The sequence below is a fragment of the Cyprinodon variegatus genome, unplaced genomic scaffold, assembly GCF_000732505.1.
Source record: "Cyprinodon variegatus isolate N-32 unplaced genomic scaffold, C_variegatus-1.0 Scaffold792, whole genome shotgun sequence".
Classification (NCBI taxonomy): Eukaryota; Metazoa; Chordata; class Actinopteri; order Cyprinodontiformes; family Cyprinodontidae; genus Cyprinodon; species Cyprinodon variegatus.
In genome coordinates, this window is record NW_015151245.1 from 194,758 (window position 1) to 211,294 (window position 16,537).

General features: G+C 39.5%; 1 protein-coding gene across 3 annotated transcripts in view; it reads right to left on the reverse strand.

Moving 5' to 3' along the window:
* Positions 1–16,537, reverse strand: part of tsc2 (tuberous sclerosis 2) — a 41,877-nt gene that overhangs the window by 16,294 nt on the left and 9,046 nt on the right. For 2 of the 3 annotated variants that reach the window (XM_015396361.1, XM_015396360.1), the window contains exons 8-26: positions 12,904–13,029; positions 12,701–12,774; positions 12,424–12,550; positions 10,877–11,020; positions 10,652–10,789; positions 10,460–10,563; positions 10,289–10,370; positions 9,341–9,496; positions 9,134–9,253; positions 8,918–9,040; positions 8,709–8,815; positions 8,456–8,621; positions 7,145–7,267; positions 6,232–6,366; positions 5,921–6,110; positions 5,699–5,792; positions 5,516–5,618; positions 3,738–3,832; positions 117–257 (exon numbers count right to left, since the gene is read on the reverse strand). In XM_015396361.1, the coding sequence (XP_015251847.1) occupies positions 117–257; positions 3,738–3,832; positions 5,516–5,618; positions 5,699–5,792; positions 5,921–6,110; positions 6,232–6,366; positions 7,145–7,267; positions 8,456–8,621; positions 8,709–8,815; positions 8,918–9,040; positions 9,134–9,253; positions 9,341–9,496; positions 10,289–10,370; positions 10,460–10,563; positions 10,652–10,789; positions 10,877–11,020; positions 12,424–12,550; positions 12,701–12,774; positions 12,904–13,029 (2,348 nt within the window). The remainder of the gene's footprint in view (positions 1–116; positions 258–3,737; positions 3,833–5,515; positions 5,619–5,698; positions 5,793–5,920; positions 6,111–6,231; positions 6,367–7,144; positions 7,268–8,455; positions 8,622–8,708; positions 8,816–8,917; positions 9,041–9,133; positions 9,254–9,340; positions 9,497–10,288; positions 10,371–10,459; positions 10,564–10,651; positions 10,790–10,876; positions 11,021–12,423; positions 12,551–12,700; positions 12,775–12,903; positions 13,030–16,537) is intronic. The other variant, XM_015396362.1, reaches the window with a different exon arrangement.

The window sequence follows — 16,537 nt, forward strand, 5'->3', positions numbered from 1 at the left end:
GACGGACCCGTCTGACCCCCATCAACCATCCCATGGAGGAAGCAACAAGTGTTAGGCTGTTACCCATGTTTTTTGGTTTTATTTCTGCTTTGTTACCAAGGACGTTCTCTTCTAACCTGCGAACCGCGTGTTCAGAGACGCTGATGCTGCGGGAGCGGAAAGCCTCCATGGCGGAAAGGTCCCTCAGCTCTTTAACTGGAGAGCTGCTGCTATTGGCTACAGATGCTGAAGGCTTTGCCACTTTTCCAGCCCGCAGACTGGGCGGCGGGGAGCGTCCGTGGCAAAGAGTGGCGGGAATGGGGCGGGCATTATGTGGGGGAGTAAAGGGGGTGGGTCGTGATGAGGGCAGCGTTGGTTTGGGAGCAATGGTAGAGGAGTGGTTTTCATAGTACACCAGGAGACAGCAGAGATGATCACCAGAGCACCACAGCAACATGAGCAGGTGGCGAGGGGCAAAGGCCAGGCAGTAGAGGGAGGGGGGTGGGCACAGGGAACAGACATCACAGGGTGGGAGTGACAGGAGGGGGGGCCAGGAGCAATGTGGAGGGGATCCAGGATGACACAACCATCCCCAAAACCACAACCACAAGGCAGCACCCAATCGCAGGAGGCAGCAGAGGAGGGGGGGTCAAATAAAGAAAACAAAACAAACAAAACAAGGTGAAAATTAACAGCAGTGAACAACATGATTCACATAACAGGAGAAATGAGAAAGAAAAGAGGGTTTAAGAAAGGATAAAACCAAAATAAAGACACCAGCTACAAGCAGAGGGTCAACCAGCCTCCACTACTCAAAAATTAAAAATACAGAGGAAGTATTCAGGAGAGCAACAAAATACACATTTCAGCAGGTTCAAAGTGAAGTAAACAGCTAATATGAGAGAAAGATAGAGGTAGGGATGGAAATATGGAGGACCAGAAGTGCAACAATTCATAGTAAGCCTGTTAAGAAATCTCTAATTTGAGTAAAAATATTGAAACATAAAAAATATCACAAAGATTCTCATACTTTATAATGTAATAGAATCATAATAAAAGCATTAAAAAAATCATTAATGTAAAGGTTATATGTAATTTTTATGTATTCATTTCAAAGTCGATTTTTAAATTCACTAAAAAAAAAAAAATCAAGGGGATGGAAAAAGCCTGCTAAATACAAAAAAAGGTGATTGGTCTTTAGGAAGGATGTTAACCAATCAGACGTTAGGCTATTTTTGACTAAAAAAGGCCACAGTTAAAATTATTTAATGATGAACTAAAGCACAGAAATATCAAAATAAATCATTCAAAATTACATGATTACACAAATTAATTCAGTTCTGCCTATTTTTTATTTCATAAATTGAAAAGAATATAATGAATAATGGATTGTTTTGAATAGTTATAACCTTCTTTTAATGATGACATGTACAATGTTGGAATAAATATGGATTTACTGGATTGTGGCACTTCTGACCCATGCTAGGACAAAAGCACAAGCAAATTAAAAGTAAAACATCGAAAATTAAAGAGAAACTGTCAGACTACAATTATGAACTAAAGAACGGCTTGTAGAATATTAAAAGAAACAAAAGAGAACTACTTTGGATTTAAATAAATTCATTTAAAAAGTAAACCAGCACATGAATGAATGTAAAGAAATCATGCTGAGTGCTTATCATTTAGTGGACATTAACAGCTCAGGGATGATGATATTATATGTGAGCTACTGGAGGGGGTATTCTTTTCATATAGTATTAGAAAATAAACCACAGAAGTGTTGCAACCACAAATTGAACTGTTTTACATTAAGGTTTTATATCATAGATTACGGGTCTCCAAACTAAGGCTGAGGAGCTAAAACTGAGGCCAGCAAATAAAAAGGAAGTGTTTGATTGTGCATTTTATTCTGCCTTAAAAAAAAAAAAAGATAGACAAGTCAAAGTACGTAGGGTGCAACACAGAATGCTATCATCTGTTGTCACCCATGCATTGCTTTCGTTTTAATTGATTAGTAAATATTACCATCAGACATCCATTGGGGAACCAACCAGTTGGACATCAATTTAAAACACTGGCTATATAGAATAAGAACTTTTAAAGACGTTACCAAATCCAGAGATCAATACAAGAAAATAATAAAAAATTGGGAGATCTTATTGCTTTCACCAAACCAGTAAGATTTCATGTTTTGTAACTACATTGATTGAATATTGATTTCTTAATTCTATCAAACTATTCTGTGTTTGGTGGTGCAGTGGTTAGCGCTTGATCCATCTACGGAGGCCTTAGCCCTTTACGCGGCTGACCCAGGTTTGAATCCGACCTGAGGTCCTTTCCCGCATGTCTCATACCCCCTTTTCCTGTCATCCAACTGTCAAAAAAAAAAAACAACCCACCAGTGCTGTAAAAAATACAAATCTATTCTGTGTTTTTTTATGTTTTCTTAGGTTTAATTTTTCTTTACATGCGAAAATAAAACATTTAAAAAATATCCATCCATCCATCCATCTTCCTCTGCTTATCCGGGGTCGGGTCGCGGGGGCAGCAGCATTTAAAAAATAATAATGCCTTAAATTAGAAAACAACCAAAACATTGTAGTCTGCAGTTCCTTTCAATGTCAGTTTGGAGTTGGTGTATAAAGGTTTGGACACCACTGTTATAGACCGATACAAAGGATGTATAAATGTGTAGTGGACAGAAAAGAATTGAGGCTTTTCTGGATCCTATTTCTTAAACTAATCTGAAAAGTCTGCCATGCATTTTTGTTTTCATCCCTCCTGAGGCTTTAATATAACTACATATGCAGGTCTTTCCAAGTCGACCTGTTCTAGCTTTGGATATCCTGACAGCCTCTGTGAGCAAATATGAAGGGTTGTCACAGGTTCACAAATGGATTTGGGGGAACTTTGACTAGGCCATTTTCACATTAACAGATGGACAAATGACTGCACTGAAATCTATTTAGTGGTATTTGGATAAAACGGGCTGACTAGTAATGAACAGCAGGTTTCAGATATTCATCTGTGATGAAATGCTGACGATCAATTGAGCAACACTTTGTGTTGGTCTACCACATAAATTCTCAAAAAAAGACATGAAAAAGTGTGGTTGTTGTTTGCCAAACTGTAAAAATCTTTAAAGATTATGAATACATCTCCCAAGGCACCGTTCATGTAACACTGGATACTGGCTGATTTTTAATGCCGTGTTGTAATAATAAAGAAAGCAACACATTGTTTGAGAGTTTTGGAGGTTGGGAGATAAATCTTAATGGTATTTAGAAGAAATTATTTCAGTTTTAGTAAGTGTGTTTTTATAAATAAATTAAAAAAAACGGGGAAATGTTAGGTTGGACAGAAAGGAAGAACTTCAACTCCAACTTTTTGTTTCTTTAGCTCAACCTGGTAGTTAAGGGAAAGAGTGAGGGACTAAATATAAAAGCAGCTGATTTATGATGCAAGCAGCTAATAAAAAATAAAAAAAACATTAGATGAAATGCTATGACATTATGCAGGATAAAGTTAAAATGGCACCCACTATGAGACGTTTGCAAGACAAACTGTGACAACTAAAAAAAAAAAACGAGAACAGAAAATGTAGAAGAAATATTGATCACCATGGCAACCTGAGAGGAACCAGAGCAATTAAACACATCAGCGTATTTACCCCCATCCCTCTTACACGACCTCGGCTGCAAGGGCTGCGCACTGCACTGCCAGCTGCTACTTTGGCTGCATAAAAAAGCGTTCTTTACCTTTTGGGCCTTTCATTCAGGCTTGTGCTTCGTGCACGGAAGGGGCTTTGCTCGTGTCCGTCGTCAAAAGGCAGAAGGGCGTTGGAGCGCAAACCCTGCAGAGAGGCACCCAGAGAGATGTTAAGGTGTAACTTTGAAATGACCATGTTATTTAGACCACATGTGAGTCTAGATGTGAAGATTAAGAAAAAATAAAGGGTAAAAATGCAAAGATTCTGCAATGTAAAAAAAAAAAAAAGCAGATCATCATGGCAAAGCAGCACATAAAAAATAATTAAAGAAGATAAATAAAAAAAATCTAATAAAAGGTGCGATAACCCTTGGAACATAAGTGTTCACAACCCTAAAAATTATACTTTACTGGAGCGTATTGTTTACAGTAAATCTTTATTATGGCAAATTGGATCAACTAGAAACAAGCTTTAGCTGCTCTAATGCCACGTTCACAACGCACGCCATTGAAGCAACAGTAGCAGCTGGTTTATATACAAAGTCTATGGTTGACGTATCAAGGTGCTTCAAAAGGTCCTGCTGCACGTCTCCTGCAGCAGGAGCAGCTAAATCAGTGCCTCGTGAGCTTCTGAGGCGCGTGACGAGCTTCACAAGCGGCAGCTGACAGAGATGGAAAAACATTTTTGCTGCTGGACACGCAACATCAACCAATCAGAGAAGCTGATTTGGGAGCTGGCAGGGGAGACAGACAGCACTGCTGAAGCAGAGACTATGACCACTCCACTGAAACAGTTTAACGCCTAAATTAACTTAAAATGTGGAAACCTGCCAGCAAAATATATTCGCTGTTATTCTGGTACCTGCATTTTTTACTATACCTGAAAAACACTAACATCTACTTCCAGCTGCGACAAACAGTAACGGAAAACTGCTGCTGGGAATTCCCAATGACAGCGAACTGCCTGTATGTGGGGATCTAAGTGGCTGCAATAGCGGAATAATATTTCAATGCAGGATCGTAATCTTGTTGAACTGAATGCACAGACAATGGCTTGAGATGGACCTTCTCACTTCAAAATATATCAAAACTACTTTTTACCAGCTTATCACAGCAAATATAACAGAGCCACTCTCTGCCAATGAACACAGGAGCAGCAAATGCATCAGATACATCTGGACACACTTTACTGGACGTGCGTCAAAGATGTTCTTGATGCACGTCTGACCTTAATGTGTACAAGCATCAAAAATGCAGCAGCAGGCCTTTTTATTTGCTGCCCAAAGTGTGTCCGATGTAAACGTGGCATAAAATGATCTCCCAGACATTTGCAGCTTTTAGCTAAAGGGTCAAACAACTCCCTTTTTCAAGAAAAGAGAAAAAAAACCACCGCATTTAAAGCAAATATTAACAAAAAAATAAAAAGACAATTATCAATAAATGGATACGATATGGTAATATTACCAAAGAATTTACTTATTTAAAAAAAAATTATGAAAAAGCAGTCAAAACTAGTCAGTCAAAACTAGTCAGCCAAAACGTCGACGGCAGCACAGAGAAAGCTGCAACCGCTTCCAACAAGTGTTGATTGTGTTTAGCATGTGAAGAGATCTCCTGATGAGCAAAGTAACAACTTTATCAAATAAACACTACAGTGTAAGAAGGTCCCAGCTTGCCAAGGAGACAGAAAAAAAGTCCTTCAAGTCTGCATACACCTCTATCTTTGCCTGTACATTTTTAGACATTCTTGTAGTTTCTGTTCTACATTTCCTTGAAGTTTTGGGAATTTCAAAAAGTACAAGCAATCACACTAACAGTGTTGCCTCACCTTGGTGATGTATTGAACAAAGTCCTTGCGGAAGGGCAGTCTGCAGCGTATGAACCACATGGCAATCACATGGTGGGCCAAGGATACAATGTACTGGTTGAACCTAATGGAGAAAAAAAACTGACATGTCAGAGGGAGCTCATGGAGCAGACATAATGCATACTAAAGTGTTATAGTACTGACTTTGAGGGGTTGGTGTAGGGCAGCGAGATGGCGAATACGCTTACATACTGCTCAGCTACAAAGTTGGCGTACAGATGGGGTAATCGCACCAAAGCTGTGAAACAACAGAGGACACTACAGATTTAACACTTTATCAGGGTTACAGCTGGAACGTATCTCCAGAAATCCACGGGAAAAATATAAAGCATGAGTTAAAAAAAAACATTAGCTTTAAGAACTCACTGGAGAGAAACTCCAGCATGGGAGAAGCCATAGCAACAGTAGCAGAGATGTGGGTGAGCTTGACGATAAGAGCTGGGAGAAGCTTGATCATGATGTCAGGCATCTCCACCGTGCACATGGTAAGGGCCACCACACACTGTTTGGCACATCGATAAATGAGGCCGGTCTCAAGACACTGAACTAACTCTCTCTGCAGAAAGGGAAAAATAAAATGAAGTCAGAAGGATTCAGCGTGAAAATCTACTAACATCTGACTAAAAAAGTGATTTGATCTGCCAGGATTTCTAAAATGTGAATCTAATCACGTCCACCTGTCTGGATTGCTCCAGGTAGCTGTGGTAAGAGGTTATTGCTGTAAGAACCGGGACCACTGCCAGCTGAACGTCTGTGCGCGAGAAACCCTCTGGCATCTTTTTCAAACGCTCTGAAATCTGACGATCCGTCACCTTGGCAGAAATATTAAAAGGAAAAAAGATTAACAAGTAATCAATAGTTAGCCTTGCCACATGAGGACTTGTTAAAGATGGGATGAAACGTTTAATTGACATGCTCTCCTGACGTACTTACCGTCAAAACTAGGGATATTCAGCTACTAATGATTGAAAAAGAAAATTCTTAAAGGAAAAACGCTCCTTTGTCCATTCGGTTTCTTTGCCCATACAAAAAACATAAGTGTGATATCCCTTCAGGATAGACAACAAGTCAGATATACACACTGGAACTGATAGCAATAGGGACGAAAATACCTATATTTCAATGGATGATGAACAAAATCCAAATATTTACTGCAATTGTGGACTCCTATGTTCATGCATGATGCCTCGTGGAACACGGAAAAAGTTTAGGCCTTTTCAGATAACTCAGAAACCACTACCCTATTGAGAGTAATGCATTGCTACACATCTGTGTGATTGCATATAACTGCCAAAATTCATCAATTCAAAACCAAAGCTCCTTCCCTTTAGCTCCTGTCAGCTGAGACCTGATTACCCAGTGTGAGGTCACTGAATTTATGGCAGCAGCCGAAGCATTCGGTTGTTAAGGGCTTTCTTGGATTTGGCTAAACAATTTGATTTAAAAATATAAAATAAGAAAAAAAAAATTTGCTGCTTGTGAATAATAACCGCCCAGTCCTCGCTGGAGAAAAAACAAAAAACAAAGCTCTATTCCTCTTATTAACTAACTATTCATCCCATTTTGAACATTTGAGAGAAGGTTTGCTACCATGGCGCAGAGCGTTGAGCAGAGGTGATCCAAGCTGCACGCTGAAGTTAATAAAAGGACTTTGAACTGCAGCATCCACGGCAGCTTCTCAAGGACGACTTTCAGAACCTTCCAGTCAGTCTCCTGCAAAATAAGAGTATAGGTAAAAGCAATTCATAAATGTTTAATGTGCTCCGACATGTTTGGAACAAAAAAGAAGTAAGTATTAGAAAGCTCACAAATTAGGGGGCAAAGTTATTTGGCAGATACACAGCCATTGCCTCATCGGGTCCGAAAGTGAAGTTTGTAACCTGACCAATAAGGCTTGTTCCATGCTGGGATTAATATCTACTCCTCTCCAAAAAACTAAATAAAGCCTTTTTTTTTTTTACATAAATACATTTTGACCCTGTTAAATACTAAAGGTTTAGATAAACACCACATGTAGCTTCTTCCCTGTGTTTTACTGCCACTGATTTTGTCTCAAACTCCAGTCATCATCTGATGTCCTACAACTTTTAGTGACATCCTGGCTGAATTACAAGTTCTTCCAATGACCTTGATATCTCATCAGTTGAGCTAAAGAACAGATACTTAAAAGCTAAACAGTTGGGATTTTAGGGGGTCAGTATTTTGCAACTCTTGAATGCATCCCAAGTCTGAAATACCTCCTCATAGAGCCAATTTCTACAGATTCCTGTTTATGGCCTAATAATGTGATTCAGGTGTGTATAGGCAGAGGAACAAAACAGCTGCAGGAGTTTTGACAAATGTGCTCTAACAGAGGACACAAAAAGGTGAAGCTGCTGATTCATTAAATATGTGTTTACCAGAAGATATTCAAGATTATCGGGAAGTCATTCTGAGGGCTGATGCTAAATCAGACTAACTGAAAAGTGGGAAATACAACATTGCTGCCCGTTTTGTTTCCACTGGAAAAAGTCTAAATCAGTCTGTAGTAGTTAGGCTCACTCAGCATACCGAGTCGCATTACAAACCTTTTTGGGTGAGAGGAGGTAAAAACTGGAGCATGCGAGTGTGTTGTCTTCAATCTGTGTCATTTAGTATCTTTGTTGTCTTTTACAAAATGGAAGAAAGTTTCTAAAATAAATCTGTTTTGTTTTTTTAAACTTAGCCATACATGAAAATTTATGAAAGTTTATTCAAATCTTTTCAAGAATTAAAAGGCACACTGAAAGGTTGATCTAGATCATGTGTCTGAAAAACCTACGATTTCCAATATTCTCCCACCATAAATCTTTCATTCCCTGTTAACCTAAACAAAAATAATAAAATACCAAATTTTTTGACTTGTTGTGTTTCTGTGTATACCATCTTGAGGCACTGCAGGAGGATGGTGAAGGCAGGCGCGTACGGAAGGTAGGCTGAACGAATGGAGGTTGTTGAAGCAGGAGGAGCAACACCTGGAGCAGGACTGCCAGCAGGGGGCGATATGGAACCTGCAGGCTTTTTATCACAAATACGCTTCTCCGGTTCCCTGAAAAAAAGGGGGAAAAAACATTTTAGTAACAATCAGTCCACATGAAGCAAGATTAGCATCTTTTTTGCATGTTGCTGTTTTTACCCTGCATCACAGTAGCAGTAAGGGCTGAACCTCATCACACCATCCTTATTAGGCACCCCCACACGGTGCAGAGAGTCAGCACGCATCATCAGGAAGAAGTCAAACACCTAAACAAAGAGGTTAAAGAGTAAAACATCAACATGCTGGGAATAATGTAGGATGAAAATGAGCAGAGATGATGGGTGCACAGAAAATGGACTGATTCCTACCTGTAGTCTGATGCTGGAAGCGACAGCTGAGCAGTATTTGTTCTTATAGTGAAGCTGCAGGTGGCTGATTAGCAGCTCATAAACCCGACTCGCATGGCCAGCTGGCAAGCTGTAGAGTTTGCTCTGTTGCAGAACAGAATGAGAGTTGCTAAGGATTCAGTTTCATACCAAAAAGACATTTCTGTATAAACAAGGAAAACATTGCTGGCCAAGTACCTGCAAGATCTCCAGCAGGCCCCGTATAGCAGTCCTGACATCTTCCATAGGAGAGTCAGCTGGTGAGTCTCTCTCAGAAACCTCCAGGGACCCGGAGCAAACCAGAGGGCGGTTTGCCACCTGTAAAAAAAAAAAAAAAAAAAAAACTTATTCCTGACTGAACTGGATGAAGACATATGACTTATCTGCTGTCCTGTCTGTATTCACCCGCTCAATGATGTCCAGGAGGCTGGTAAAGTGATGTGTGTTACAGCCCTCAGCAAGGTCCACCAGCAGCTGGGTGGCCTGTGTTCTGACAGCTGGATCCCTGTCTTCAGCTATCCCACTGAGCTGAGGAATCACCACCTTCTCAATCAGCTCATCCTGAAAAAAGAAAAGAAATGAAGAACAAGCAGGTGCTTTTTATGAATCTTTAATCAATAGCTACGTTTACATGCGCAAAATTTCAAAATTTCCGCGGAAAGAAAAACGGAGAGAGGAGGAAAAAAGCGCTTAGCAGTGAAATGTCCGAGAGAAAATGTAGAGAATGAGCGATTGAACCGGCGTGGGAGAGCGAGTGGGCTGTGGAGAGAGAAAAGAGGAAGAGGAGGAGGATAAATTCCTGCTTCCTGCAGCTTTAAATGAACTTGAGTGTATAAGTCGGCGTTCCTAGACTCCCCCCGCCATGTTGTTCACAACAAGAGCGAGAGCGACCGGTGGTTTCCTGTTGTTGACCAGGCGGAAAAACGTCACGCTGACGTCGCACACATGCGCAGTGAAGATTATTTTACTCTTAAGATCCGAATGGGTGTTTACATGGACGCCAATCGGAATGGCGATCGGCAAAAACCACCTCTCTCTTTCAGAATTAAATTTAGATCCGATCGGACCGAATCGGATTAGAATCTTCAGTCTGACATGTTTACATGAAACATTTTTGATCTGATCAGGCCTTCAATCCGATTTTTTGTGTCCATGTAAACGTAGCTAGTGTTAGCAACAGGTAATAAAAGATCAAACCTTACCTAAAATTAAAAACCAAAATCAAGCCTTTAAAACAAATTCTGTTTTCTAATTTTAATTTAGCTTTAAAATGTAAAACACAGTCCAGACAAAAAGCATCTTTTTCTCATCTGATCACTGACTACAAAAAAGCAGACGTATGAGTGTTCAAACCTCATAGAGCTGCCGATTGGTGCTGAGAACGAAAGAGAGGATATGAAGCACTTTGATCCTGATCCTGCTGCGAGTCTCGTTCCTTCCAGACACAGAGGACACAGTAGAGTTGGGATCCCAGTAATCAAAGAGAGGAAGATAATCGTGAACCAGATCCTAAGAGCAACGTACCTAAAGAATTTCTCCATGAGGCAGTGGAGGCTCTGGATCCAGCCATCCTTCGCAGGCTGAATGGACTGTGCTCGGTATGAGATAAGGGTCAGCACCGACGCGTCCTGTTACACACGAGATTCAAATAAGAACAGAGGCTGTACTCCAGGAGAGGATCGAATACAATGACTGGACAGTGGGAAGGGTACAAACAGGTCTCTTGTCGGCACATTTCTCCACCAGAACGAAGAACTTTTCCGTGGAGCCATGGTAACCATTCTGCTCATACAGCTCTTCTACTGTGGTCAGCAGCTCATACACGATGGTCTTCAGCTCTGGGCTGCCTATCGTCTGAGAACACAAGAAAGAAAAGCAACTTAGCTTCTCAAGACTCTTTGATTTCTGTCTTTCTCCCATGTTCCTAATGTTTGGCTGAACCTGGATCTGCTGCAGCAGTCGCTCAATGATGCCCAGCAGGATGTCCCATGTGACCACCTGCAGCTCTTTGCCGTATTTCTTAATCAGTCTGGTGATAGAGAGGACGATCTCATACGACACCACCTCATTGGCACATGACATGGCCTGAAAGCAGAAGTCAGGCAATCACAATTATTTCAGAACCTGTTTATCTAATTTTTAAACCTCAAGTACATGAGCAACAAGTGATCTAACTCACTCACTCACTGTCACACCTTGACGAGCCTGACGTCTCATAATGTCCTAAAACACTGGCATACGAAGAACGTTCTTTGTATTTTTTCAATTTTGGGCATAAACATAATGTATTCATAACGAGTCCAGAGCAGGTGTCCAACTACAGCCTAACTTATGCATAACGCACAGTAGTGTTAGCAAGCCGTTATGAAGCATCAGTTAAAACTGTTCCCCTTCACCCGGTCTGCATAAAAAGATGTGTTTGATCACAGTATTAACCTAGCTGCTGTTTACCGCCCTCCAAAAAAATTATAATTAAAAAGAAAGAAAGAAGTTTTGCAGTCGCAGCTGATTCAGTGTCATGTCTCCTAGGAAGTTTGTTGGTTGTAGCCGTGAGCATGAACGCAGGGAGGATCCATCACACTCACCTTCACCCTATGATGGGGATGCAGTCTGGAGGAGAAGTTAATCAGGTTTTGAATAAGCTAGACGTCAAGACTTATGAGTAACTTACTCTTAACGTATGTGAACGTTCCGATAATTTACCTGCAACTTATGCGTCACATCGGGAAGTGTTGAGCATAAACAAAATTTCTCAACATACATGTGCCAGCGTGTTTCAGCGGGCTCATAACTTATACAAAAAGTATCCATAACTTATCCGAAGTATGCCAGCGTTTTTTGCCAGATTTTTCGTACGTCAGGAATACGCTAGTCCAAATTATTGTGGTGTGATAGGAGCACACTGCATATCAACTTCCTGAAATAAGCCTATTGGGCTGGGTGGTATGGCTAAAATTAAATCTCAGCTTTCATTATACAAAATAGTAGTAATATTTTTTTTGTTTATACCTTTAATAAAAATATGAAAAAAAATGTATTTTAGGTGATTTTATCTGACATTTGACCTGAATTCAAAGAACTAAATACAATATGGAAACATGCTTTTAAAAAAAAAAAGATGACATAACCCAAGTCAACTACTATGTAGTCTTCCCTTAGCTCTCTACTGTGCAGATATTTTATATCTAAGGGAAACAGGACAATCCTTTTTTTATGCTTTTTTGGTACTATATACACTCTTTTTATATTTTCTGTCGTATTTTTATCTTTAATGGCATCTTACTTGAACTCTTTGCACTCTATATAAGCTACTGGAACCAGAATTTCCCTGAAGGAGTAATCCCACTGGATAAATAAAGGTGAGTCCAAATCTAAGTCTAGAAGAATTAGAGTCTGATTCCATTTCAAGCTGGATCTACAAAGCGAGAGGACTAAAGCTGTAAATGTGGCTCAGTCTAAGATTTTAATAATGTTAAGCTATTTAGTACCTTGTAGAACGATGGCAGGACAAGTGTCGGTGTGTTTTTCAGAGCAGGGAGTCTGTGAGCGCCCCACAGAGCCATTCCCACAAAGAACACCGCTCCTCTCAGCAGCGGGGCATCTTCCATGTACATCCTGGTGGAGAAGTTACTCTAAAATCACTTGTAAACTAAAATAAGAGCCAATTAACCACAGTATATCTATAAAGATCTTTTTTAATTGTTAAGCTTTAGTTAAAAAACAAAAACAAAAAAAAAACACTGTAAACCTGCCAAGTAATAATACCTCTCTTCCATGATCCGACACATGGTGTAAATGGCGCTGTGGCCAAGATGAGTCCCCAAAACTTTTCTCATAAGCTGGTGAAACACAACCCAGAAGAAATACAAAAGAAAAAAAAATCAGATGGAAAAGTTTTAAATCCTTAAAAAAATACAAAAGAAAAAGAAAACAAGTACACATTTATAAACAACTAATCCGCTTCTCACCTTCCAGCAGGATTCACAGAACTCCTTCACATTCACCGTACGGCAAAGAGTTATAATAAAGACAGTGAGGGACTCTGAAGGCAGGCAGTTGTAACAAACCACCGCATCCAAGACCTGAAGCGCCACCTGGACACAAACCCCAACCAAAGCTGTGATCAGCATTATGAACGTGAAAAACGGCACAGAAAGATGCCAAATAAAAAAAGCTTTATGCTTAGACTGCATTTCTTTTAAACCCAAAAGGTGTTACGTGTTATATGGATGTAAAATTATTATTTCAATTTTGACCAATCACAACATAACTGACAGAAAAGATGGACAGTATGAAACATCTAATGGTGGACTAAACTCTGTCACACTTAAAATACTTCAGGTACCAAAAAGGATAAAAACTTCAAGAATTAGAAATGGCAAAGAAACAACTAACAGCATAGGAAGTAAAGACAAAAAAAAAGTTCTGAAATTAAGTGCCTCCTCTCCTAGTTTTACTTTTTGCTAAACGCTGCTTCTAAGAGATTAGCTGATATACTTCTCGCCTGCACTGTGGAGTAGTGGTTAGCACTGAAGATGCCAAACCTGTAAAATCCATCTCTTTTGTCTAGTAGAGGGGTCTGCAACCTTTAAAAACTGAAGAGCCATTTTGCTCCAAACCTGGTTCAGTAAAAGTCGCTTAGAGCTGTAAATTTTACATACCCTTTTAAAAAAACAGTTTATTTTTGTTAAATATCTGCTACATTTTAAGATTTTAAAACAAGACAAAATATCAAAATATTCATAAAGATGAATTGTGTATTAACTTCTACGGGATATAGGTAGATAAAAAAAAACAAAAACATAATTTCCAAGTTAATGAAAAGGAAAAGAGAAACAATTATTTTAACGTAATTCTGCTGTGAAAATAAAATCAAATACTCTTCTTAAAAAAAAATTAAAAATGTGGTATTTGTCATCAGTTGGATCTTTATATTTTTTTAAGCTACTATTAAGGGCCATTGCAGAGGTCCCAGAAAGCCTCAGGTGTCAATTCCCTGGTCCAACAGGATTGCAGCTAAAGAAAAAAAGACAATAATTCCTGCTAAATGGGAAAACGGCACCATCTGCTGTTTGCTCTGAAGCTGTAATCAATGTTGTTTTGACTTAGTTTTGACTTAAGGCTCATAAAAAAACTTTTATAGTGTTAATGTTTGTAGTGAATAAACCTGTGGCATGGTTAAAAAAAATAGATCACAGAATTCTTTGTAACCTTTAACCAACAGCTACAACAGACAAATTTCCTTTTAGACCCATTTTGTTCTGGATGGTGGGGAGCTGATTTTTTTTTTTTCTCATTCTTCAAAGGAGGATGCAAAAGAAAACATCTAAGAAGCACTGGATTAAAGGGTTCATAGAATGCAAAACGAGTTTACATTGTCATAGATGAATAACAATAGTTCAGTGGGTGAAATGGATGTACAGAAAAGTTCAAACCCCATCGACCCTTCCTTTCTCTGCAAATCTCACAATTCTAAACTTCCAGCATAAAATGGGCGAGTCCAAACGAAGTTCCGAGTTGATGTAAACTCTGGGATGTTGCCTTATTTGGCTCTGGCCTGTACTTTTGTCACGCCTCGAAATTTTCATACAGACCAGGCCACTGGTTCACTGTCCCAAGAACATGAATAGAGGTTGATGTAAGACACCAGTTTAGCCGTTTAGCCTACAGTTGGGTTTACTTCTACAAGAATTACAAAGCAGTTTCTCTATTGAAAATGGGCCAGAACCACGGGTGTAAATGAAGTCCTCAGGCTGCACGGAGGAAGGAGAAAATTCTCAGTCTTCCAAAGGATCCAAAGACTCGACAGGCAAGGATTGATTTAGTCTATCAGAAGATCCCTGCAAAGTTTGATGCTTAGCTGTTCATTTGCTCTACGCAATTTACCTAAGACAGCTTTCAAAATCTTGGACAGATCAAAACAGACAGCTCAGTTCAAATGCCTGGTGTGTTTCAACGACGCGCTGCACTGAAGTTGACCAAAATCACGGACGATTTTGAAATTCGGACTTTTTTTTTTTTTGTATGAAAAGTAGGCCATGTCCGGGAAAAAGAGGACGTCTAGTCACCCTACCATATCAACAATTTGATGTTTCTGTGAGTGAGTGCTTGTTGCTATCAATAGCCTTTGCTAAGCAGCTTCACTTATTGTAAATCAACCACTCAGTGCACAAATATTCATGAGAATACCATAAAAGGAAGAAAACCTGTCATCTCATTCTAGGGCTTTTAACCAGGCTTGTGTCAGGGCTTATACAACAGCAAATATGCCATTTTCAGCCTAACATATTTTACACACCCTATTCAGAGACCTTAAGGACCAGCACCAAATACCCTATAGAATCATTCTATCACCCCTTTAATGGGTCTCTCTAAATCGTCCTCGGGTATGTGATAGGCTGGCAACTTGTCCAGACTGGGACGGCTAGAGATTAGCATATGGTGGAGATAAATGCATAATTGTTGCTACACCGAGAAGTTTATACCATTCTGCAGTTCAACAAGTCTGCACCTGTTATTAGAACCTGTGTTGCTGATGGATGAAATTTAAAACTATATCTTGCCAAAATGTAAATGAATGCCCACAACCTTGCATTATACTGGTATAACTAGCAGTGAGCATTCTCAATTTTACCATTTTATTGTCATAGATTTATTAGTTTTTTTATACATTTAATTTTTTTAGTTAAGCTTCTCTATAAAAACAAATTGCCAAAGGAAAATCAATTTCCTTTCTTTACTTAAAAAAAAAAAAAAATACTGCATTACCTAGACTAGTATATCTACAGGGGGAACGGGTCCATAGAAGATGCCACTGCCCTTCACAGCACTCTAGGCCACACTGAAAAGCATACATCAGGAAGCTGTTTGTTGATTCAAATCAGGACTGAACACTATCAGCCCCAGCTGAATGATCAAACTGCAGAAACTACAACATGGAAAGTCTCTCAGTCTGGACCCCAAAGATCCAGGAGGAAAGTCTCTCAGTCTGGACCCCAAAGATCCAGGACAACCCAGCCCACCCAGGACCTTCTATTTTGACCAGCAGACTCAGAGTCATGTGATCGTACACCAAAAAGCTTTAAAATTGTTTTTTTTCCCCCCCTATTACTGTGTAAAAAAGAGACAGGGTCTGGCATACACACTGAGATCCTGCAGAATTCTATTTTTGGACTAATATTAAGAAGGACATTAACACTGATAAAGAAGAGGGGCCAAGGGGCCTGGATTCACAAAGTTCATGCTGCTTGCTTTAAGGCTCCGACTAAGTAATGCATTAAGCTGGATCAAGCACACAGGATTACTGGCTGTGAAGGCGTGTACCTAAGTGAGATACTTTTATAACCAAACATCGGGTTATAATGAAAACCTTTACCATTAAAAAAAATATATATAAAATTTCAAATGCAGTTGCCACATTTAAACCCTAAGATGGAAACACTAACACAGATGTAGGGTAAATATTGTTGAACTAAACAAGTGCACATGATAATAAAAAAACAAAGTTTTGAAAATGAAAAGTAACATTAAAGTAGCCCCACAAAGGCAAATTTTAAACAGTTTACCACAGTTTTATCACTCAGCTAACTTCATGTTTCAAAT